Consider the following 9,880-nt stretch of genomic DNA (forward strand, 5'->3'; position numbering starts at 1 on the left):
ATTGTGTGCGTGTTTATGTTTGGATAAGGTTTGGTTGGAAAAGGAGGAGTGGGTGGTGGGGCCCTTGGACCCCTATATATATACCCCAACCTCTTCTCCAATCAATTTCTTTCCACCATCACACAAACTCAAGAACACACACACACTTTCTCTCTATCACCCGAATCCAATCCCGAGCCAAAAAAAAGGAAAAACCTCGTGTGTAAATGTCATCAAACACCAAGAAACACGTCCAGATTTTCGGGTTTGTCCAGATCTGAACCGAACCCGGAGCAAAAGGTAAGCTTCAGCCAAAGGGTTAAGTTTTATGGTTAGAATCGACATGCAAGCCGATATAATGATAGATCGGGTGGTGAAATGTAAGAAAAACATAAACTTGGTGAGTTTTAACCTCAAGGGTGTGTTTTAGAACAAAAAGGTGTTATCCGGACCTTGAAAACACGGGTATACAAAGTTGATACAACCCAAAACCCATAAAAAGAGTAGAATCGGGTCCTAAGGAAGAATCTCAGAGGAAAATGGCCTTAAAATGGTAAAAACAAAGTAAAAAGGAGGTTTTTTCGCATGAAAAAGGGTTCGCATCGCATGCTATGCGAAATCCAAGAATTTCACATCGCACGCCATGCGAAGCGAAATAAGCATGCGAAGTGAAACCTTCCCATGCGAAGCGAAACCTTCCAATGCGAAGCGAAATTCCATGCGAAATTTCATGAAATCCATTTTCTGATGCATTTTTGTTAAAGGACTGTTAATGAGAAATTACCCCGCTACCAGGGGCGCTGCCCCCAGACCCCCGTTAGTTGAGGGTTTCATTAATGTGGATATATGAAGTAATAGATCATTGACATTCGTGATGTGTTACACAGTTAGACGTGCACAACTCAGGAAGGAGATTACTATTAACGGTGAATGAAACAGGATCCAGGTGAGTTCTAGCCCCTTTATCTGTTATGCTTTCGGGGCTGTGTGCATACTCCTATGTGATAGTTAATACATTTACTTAATTGATAAGTGTATGATACGTGTATGACTATGTATTGAATGTTATTACTATATGATGATTGTATGAATGAGCATGTATAATATATATATATATATATATATATATATATATATATATATATATATATTATACATAAGACAGGTAAAGTATGCACGTATGATAAATGTATGGATGATTGACGAGACAAGTATGGTTATATGGTTATTCAAGGCAGAAGAGACCAGACCCTTATAATATATGTGATGTTAGGGACCAGACCCTTATAATATCTGTGATGTTATGGACCAGACCCTTACAATATCTGTGATGTTTAATGTAGAATAGCTTATGGTATACCATAGAGTTTTATGAAAGAAAGTATGTTGGTACGTATGCATGTATGTAAAGTATGTATGAAGGAAGTAATAGTAAGTATGATATGAATACGTATCTTCGGATGCGTATGGGTGAGAATATGAATGTAATGTATGTTAATTGATTAACTAGAACTCACTCAGCGTAGATGACTTTTAATATGCACGCAAGCAAATAGGTTGAGGCAGCTGGCTTGAGGAGGGACACATGGTATGAACTGAAGAGACTGGCATCCACGATGAAGTGTCATGACTGTTTTAATTAATGTTATGAAAAGACAATTTGTATGTTAAGACAAAAACGAATGTTTTGTAATGTGATGTTTGAAGTTTTAAATTATTCCGCGAAGTTTTAATTAACTCTGATATTTAGAACTGTGTTTATGAGTAAATCCAACACCAAAGTAGCGCTTCGGGGAACGGGGCCTTACATAGACCTCATCAGTGACTAACCATATTATAACTCAAATTTTTATAAATAATTTAAAATGAACTCGCTTATATATTTTCGATAAAAAAAGTCTAAAAATGGCCAATTATAAAAGTAATATATATTTTTCTTACAGAGGCTTAAACATTAAACCGACAATCGAATTTGTCTAAGTCCTTATGTTTCATTTTATTTCTTTGAATCCTATTTTGAACCTAGAAATATTTTCTAGGGCCGCTCGTCGAACCGAACTCGTTTAGCTCGCTTAAACGCATAGTTTTCTTTTACTCACTTACTTTAACAAATGAGTTTTTTTATAACCCCTTTTTACCGCTTTATAATATTTTTGGGGCATAGCATGTCTCAAATTTAAATTTGTTGGTTACGTATTTGTTTTCAAACTGATTCACATTATATCGTTTGTGTTGTTATTGTTCATACATATTGTTTATGATGTATACGTGTATTATGTGCAATATGTTTACTTTTATGGTGAGACGTAATGGCAAACGCAAAGTGGGAGGGTACGACGGGACGTACCTGCGCTACCTATCCTTCAACTTCAGTTGTAAAGAATGGTGGTAGCATAATCATTCCCCTATGTTGGAACACTATTTTTCGTTGCACTCCATTTACTTTATGTTGAATATATATCGCATGACGACTGTTGAATCGCACTTTTACACACACACACACACACACACAGATATATATATATATGCGATGCAGCAGGAAACACATACTTTTATAATCATGCAACAAATTATGGGTGTTCATTATTCCGTAAACTGTGAGGCCGTTCAACGGTTTGTTTCACGATTGAGGCCGGAGCTGACCGTACATATTGAAATGTTAATTATTTACTTATTTAGTATTAGATATGTTTTATAATATATATTAGATAAAGTTAAAATATAGTTAACCAAATTTTTATTTAATATGAATAAACTCGTCTATTACAACTTTAATTTAGCCCAATTTCCAGTATGATTTTTTGTAATCTTTGTTCTTGTTATGAATTCACCTTCTATTTATTTTAATAAAGTTTATCATTTATGTGACCAAAGTTATCTTTGTTCATTTTATGATTCTCTTAAGTAACGTATTAGTTGGTACTTAGTTTGAAGTGAAGGTATAGGCAGATTAATAATTCTTATTTTAAACTCAATTTATTATCGAAGTACAAACTATATCAGAACCTAATCGTTAGTAATGGTTCGACTTAGTTGGGTTTTAATTTTAAATAGTTCAGTTTTGGTTTTCGATGACGAAAAAATTCATGTAAAGTTGGCTCATGGTTTAATTTAAAGCCATCAAAACCGAACCGCAAACACTTCTGCATAAAATGTTTTTTTTTACTCTGAAAACTATAGCAATATCATACTAAAATTAAAGATAATAAAATGCTCGTTTTTATGATGTCATTTATTTTAAAAAATATTAACGTATGAAAAAATTATGACCATTTAAAACGTGGAGGTAATTGGGTTAAAAGTAAAAATAGAAGAATATATAAGTAAAAGATTAAGGACCAATGTTGTAACTTTAAGGGATGAAAATTGTAATTATTTTGAAAAAAATTCAAATACACATTAGATTTGATGTAACAACAACATTTTTGCCCCTATTGAATATTGTACCTCATGAATTAAATGTTGTAAATTACTTAAAATGATCGTATTAATTTCCCATTACTGGTATATTATATATATATAGTGTGTGTGTATATATTCGCACAACTTATGAAAGCTTACCAACATGTGTTGTTGACAAATGTTATTATTTTAAGCGTGCTGCAGGTTGATACGATAAAGTGCAAGGACAAGAAACTAGACTAGCCTTAGGATTTATTTAAATGAATAATAATTGTTTCATTTCAATGTAATGTTATTAGTCTTATTATCGAACTATTCATGTACTTTTGAAATTATGGAATAACATAAATACATTGTCACTATTAACAGTGTTACGAGCTTATGAGTGATCTATACGTTGCACCAGGACGTATTCCTCTTAAAGCCGGGGTGTTAAAGTAGCAAGGTCCCAAAGACGATGCCTCTAGCTAGGTTGGAGCTGTTATATAAAAATTCATTAGAAAATAAATTTTATAATATTGTCACAATTTTATCCTAAGTCAAAATAGAGGGAATTTTAATAATATTTAAATTTTGAATTGGTAGCCGCCTGGTCTTTGGCGGTTACCAAACCCTCGTATGCATTATCTTATTATTGGGTTGTATATTCTCATTCTGGTTCACAAAAACGCTTAATGTCACATACGAAGTTTTTGATCCATCTAAGTTTTATCCGGTTAAGATATTTGGAGAACTACCAAGTAGTTTAAATCTGAAAATGCAAGCAACTCCTAAAAAAACAGGCTATTCAATTCCGATATTCCCCAACATCCTACATGCAACCATTTTCCAATTCTCGTTTAGAATCTAAGTTATCTATGTAGCATTCGATGGCCTCTTGGCCTAGTGGCATATGCTGTTTATCCTTATCAAAGTGGTGTGGGTCTGAGTTTTACAAAGTAGGCATTAGATGAATTTTAGGAGTATAATTTAAGGGATGTGTGTTTACCATTCAACAAAAGTATATGTAGCACAGTAGCAGCTATTTAGCATCATAAACCTCATTTCTAACCGATTTTAAAACTCAAAATCTAAAAGCAAACTCTAAGAAAAATCAAGATTGCATATTTGATCCAAATACTTATATTAGAAGGAAGATAATCACTCCCACCACTTATGCTTCTTCCCGTGCATGTTAGACCTTCACCCCTCGGTCTAAATCTAAGGCACCCTATGCTGATTTCTAGTATGGTTTGTGAGATTCAACATCAACTTTTGGTTTCCCTTGATTCGTCTTTCTTGTCCATCAAATAGATGCGGCAATTTATGACACAAACCGTTAACACGACATGATGTAACATGAAGTTAATCAGGCTAGACACATTGATGTGTGCGGGTTATAAACGGGTACTCATTAATGAACGATTAACAATGTGTCTAAACAGGTTCAGCCTTCCTAATCCGTTTCTAACATTGATACCACGCTGAACTAATTATGCCAACTAGGTTAACAGGTCAGCAAGACACATTTAAGACCTATTTATCGGAACAACATGCATTGTATAATAATTTTATAAATAACTAAATACCCTCCCGTAACCAGCTAAGATATTTCATTAAGTATTTTCTTTTCAGCTTTTACTTTAATGTGTTATTTATCCTTGGTTTATATCAGTGTTGTAATTCCAAGGTCCTCGGACATCAACCTTGCCGTCTTTTCCCAACTCGGCCACCATTACTCGCCAAGGTCCAACTCGGTCAAAAGTCGGAGTACTCGGGATTACTCAGCCTCCAAGGTCAACTCGGCCACCAATTTTTTATTATTTTATTATTTTTTATTTTTTAAGTAAAAAACTAAAAATAACAACAAAACATGAATCGTTTGAATTATGCTTTTTTTCATATGAATTATGTTTATTTTTATATGAATTTTGTTTGTCATAACATATATATAATATCCAATAATTATTTTATGTTATATTTGGCATGTCCGAGTACAAGCCGAGTATTCCCCGAGTACTTTGAGTACTCTCTACAAGGGGGCCGTCCGCCTAGTGACTGCCTAGCGAGTTTTACAACATTGGTTTATATTAGTCATATTAAGTGATTTGTGTCGGTTATCATGTTAAATGTGTTGTGCCATTTGGGTTATTATTAAGTTGTTTGTATTCAATCGTGTTTAAATGCGTCCTCTAATGCCATTTGTGTTAGTAAACTCATTGCATTTAATCGTGTTAAGCGTATCACATCATGCAACCCACTTTTTAAACATGTTTGTTTTAGTGTTTGAATAAAGAGTGAACCATCATTTAAGCAACATTTCCCCCTATTATATCTATCATTTTAAACGTCTCCCTCATGAAATTTTCGCTAGTCCCTTAATAGTGTCACGGTGATCATGCTTGCAGACTACGAATCAAACTCGAACACGAAAATCTTGTCACACATATAAACCTAAACACGACATATGTAGTTAAACGTTTTCACCTTTTCAACATAACACTACTCCAAACATATTTAGACGAAACACAAACCCATTTCTCTATCTTAGGTTGAAAATTCACACGGTAAAAATCTTTTATGGAAAAGTTGGAAGTTGCAAATATAAACCAAACCTCGTTCCAATAATGCAGCGAGTACGAGTGGTGTAATCTTATCTTCCCCAAATTAATAAGTCAAAATTTTATTATTATTATTATCACTATCAATATCCAAATCCAAGCTTTTGCAATCAATTTACTCATTCATTCCGGTTTGTTTGGTGTCTGTTAATAATCAATCAATCGCCAGAAAGTAGCATACATACATACATAATTGCCACTGATTCATTCCTCTCGATCGTGACGCCGAATAAGGTCTCCATCTCATCTCATCTCATCTCATCTCATCTCATCTCATCTCATCTCCTCCTCTATTATTATTATTATTTTTATTTCTTCATTACAATTACAACCCTAATTCTATTTCATTCCTCTTCTTTATAATAATAATAATAATAATAATAATAATAATAATAATAATAATAATAATTCACTTTACCTATACATACCACTTTTCAATTCAATTATAACTTCCCCAATTTTGACCGCAAGCAGTTTATTAGGGTTTCAATCCAGATACTTACAACTGCTAATGACTTGAAACCTTTATTTGACCCACCTCTAATATTATATATATATATATATATTAAGTTGAGTGTGATTGCAATGGAAGACGACACACCACAGAATGTTATGAACCTTGACCTTAATTTGGGACCGGTTGAGACCGACCCCGGGGGTTTCAATTTGGAAAATTGGTTAGATGGACATGGACCCGGAAATGACTCGTTTGAGCCTCGGACTATGGTTAGGCGGCGCCGCTGGCGCTCCATATGGCGGCCCGTTCGTCTCCCCACTGAAACGGGTGAGGGAAGCGTGCCGGCTGCTGACCGAATGCCGCCACCCGAGTTGACCAAAACATGTGATGAGAACTGTAACAATAACAGTAACGGTCCCGAAGAAAACGAGGTTACAGACCGGAAAGAACATAAAGGCGGTTTCTTCGATTGTAATATATGTTTTAATATGGCGAGTGAGCCGGTTGTTACGTATTGTGGACACTTATTTTGCTGGCCGTGTCTTTATCGGTGGCTACATCTTCACTCGGATGTAAAAGAATGCCCGATTTGCAAAGGGGAAATGACTATAAAAACAATTACTCCGATATACGGGCGGGGAAACCCGACCCGTGTGGTTGAGGAAGATTCGGATCTAAAGATCCCTAACCGGCCCCAAGCGAAGCGAGTCGAGGGCTTTAGACAAACTATTCAAAGAAACATGTTTACGATGCCAATGGAGGAAATGATCCGTAGGCTCGGGAGTAGGTTTGATCTGACCCGTGATTTGGTTCCTGAAAATCCTCGGGAAATTTCGGACCGAAGCAACTCGTTATTGAATCGGTATTTAGCTTCTAGAAGATTACGAACCGATCAAGAACAGGATCAAGATCCTGCATTGGCTGAGCCGTTTAATGATAATAATAATAATAATAATAATAATCATCATCATCAAGAACGGGCCCCATCAATGGAGGATCGGGACTCAGTGTCGAGTATTGCTGCAGTTATACAGTCCGAGAGTCAAACAGTGGATACTGCGGTTGAAATTGATTCACGGGTTTCGTTATCTACTTCTTCTTCTAGAAGAAGAAGTGAATCTTCGAGGGTGTCGGATGTTGACAGTGGAGATTCTCGGGCTTCTAGAAGACGGCGGTTGTTTTGAAAAAGGTGTTTCGGTGATCGGAAGTTTTTGTCTGAACCACGGGGTTCGGGCTAGTAGGGTTATGGATACTTTTAGCGGAACTGTGTTTGATGCGTCTTTAAATGTGTTTCTTTTAGCGGTTTTTGGCCCGTGATGCTGATAAGAACATGGATACTAATCTGTATGCAAGCGGGCAGGTTTCTGTAAATAATTGCTGTAGATTTTTTCTTCATAAAATGTGTTGAATAATAATATCTGATCTTGTTTCATATTTATGAGTAAGTAGTACTCTTGGTTAATAAGGGGCGCTTGATATGCGATGGGCATGAGACGATCAGAAATGCTTGGGTCAAAATTAGTCAAAGTTGATCAAATTAAGGTCAATAGGATAATGATGTTTATAACAATCAAAAGGGGTTAAGAATTTATGAAACATGAAAGGCTTGCATAAAAGAAAGGCTGATATGCAAAACAGTTGACAATGCCACAACTTTTGGTTGCAAATAGGATAGGGGTGTAACAAAGTTGAGCCCAAGCTCGGCTCGTTTTGACTTACAAGAACTCAAGCCTGGCTCGTGTCGGGTTATACGTTTCAAATTATTTTTATAGATTTTTTAAAGAAAATAATAAAAAACTTAAATTAGCCTAGGCTCGGCTTGAGCTAGTGTTGAGAACCTTAAATGAACCAAATATCTACTCGATCTCGGTTATGCATTGCGAAATTAAGATGCAGAAATCGTAAAAATAGTTAAAACTTCGCATGCGTGCATTTGGGACAGACGTCTCAGAACGTTTTATTCTTTGCAATATGAAATGTGTGTGTTTTCATTGAAGAAACATTTATAAGTGAGATTGTGAGAATGAGCTCACGGCAGGCAGGGGAATATGTGAAAAAAAGCCCAATGGGCCCGATCTTAACCAAAGTGTAATGTGGGCATTGGGCACACTGTCACTGATTGCTCAATAAGAAATTATAAATTTTTAACCCAAGTGTAGCATGAGTCGTGAGTCGTGACGCCCTTGTTTAAAAAGTGTAAGCACTCACTCGTCGTCCAAAAAGATAATGCGTACATTAAACACCACAACGCGTCTTTGAGTCAGTACAATTCATGCGCCACACAGACCACTATATTCGTTAGATCCATGTATCTATTTATATCTTAAAAACAACCATTTTATTCCACACCCCTAAGCGAATCAAACAACACCCTTGCCCCAATTGAAACTTCAACTTTCTCCCACTCACACTAATTCAAATTTCACACATTTAGCGTCTAAATTAGACAGAAACGTAGATTAAACTGGACTATTGTATCTTTAAATGACTAGTAGTGCACCTTATAAAATTGGGTTTTATTGAACAATGAGTTTTAGCACACTAAGAATATGATAGCATACCAAAACCTATAGTAGTCAAAAGAAAATTAATCCTCAATTACTTGAGGATAAGCACATTTACTACCACCTTAATGCTGCTAGGATAGACGTGATTTGGTATCAAAAGAAATGATGAACTCATGGGATTATTTGAAAAAAAAAACCTCAATGGGCGTTGAGTAAGTAGGTCGAAGTTTGCCCGAAGTGTATTGTGGGTAAAGTGACAGGCTCTATTGAATTATATATGTATATAAGAGGCTAGCTTCAGGGCCGGCTCAACCGTAGTGGAGGCCCAAATCGAAACTTAAAATCGAGGCCTTTTTAAAAAGTCCATATTGTAATCCCTCTTTGTTTATTTGAATTTAGAACTGACAACAATCAACTAATATCCTTAGTTAATAGAGAAATGTAAATTGATATTGACTTGTTCAAAAATATTGTTTATAGTGGGCAAAAAGGTAAACACTTTAATTCTATGGATTTCAACTAGATAGTGAAAAATAAATATAGTATACCTCAAATCAGCAACTGTGAGTTTGCCTCAATAATTTCAACTCACTTGGTTGCACCAACTCTCAAAGTCAAATATGTTTATCGATAAAAAAATAATATAATATATATAGTTAAGTTGAGAAAGTTAACCTGATAGAAACAAGAGTTTTTGTGTATTCACTTTCTTGCCGTCTCCTTCTCATTCATGCACTATAAATATATCTATGTTACAATCTTCTATTTTGTGATAAAGATCACAACTATTGATGCTAAATACATGGAAAGATATATATACTAGAAATAAGTTTATTATGTCTATTATAACCTATTTTAAACAATATTTTTATTCAAAGGTATAGAATAATCCAAAAGAAACAACAAACTAACTAATACTTTGACAAAAAAGAAAA

At 35.1% G+C, this 9,880-nt stretch overlaps 1 protein-coding gene across 1 annotated transcript; it reads left to right on the forward strand.

Moving 5' to 3' along the window:
* Positions 1–6,773: 6,773 nt before the first annotated feature.
* LOC143567349 (uncharacterized) lies at positions 6,774–7,666 on the forward strand. The gene has a single exon (XM_077053795.1). It carries the CDS (start codon positions 6,795–6,797, stop codon positions 7,620–7,622), a length of 828 nt encoding a protein of 275 aa, XP_076909910.1. The 5' UTR covers positions 6,774–6,794; the 3' UTR covers positions 7,623–7,666.
* The last annotated feature ends 2,214 nt before the right edge of the window (positions 7,667–9,880 follow it).

The sequence above is a fragment of the Bidens hawaiensis genome, unplaced genomic scaffold, assembly GCF_021521415.1.
Source record: "Bidens hawaiensis isolate Kalapana, Puna unplaced genomic scaffold, B.hawaiensis_p1.1 tig00023393_1, whole genome shotgun sequence".
NCBI classification, from domain to species: domain Eukaryota; kingdom Viridiplantae; phylum Streptophyta; class Magnoliopsida; order Asterales; family Asteraceae; genus Bidens; species Bidens hawaiensis.

What these genes read in the sequence shown, in the direction of transcription:
- LOC143567349 (XM_077053795.1), top strand. Translation starts at nt 6,795, where the DNA reads ATGCCGCCACCCGAGTTGACCAAAACATGTGATGAGAACTGTAACAAT.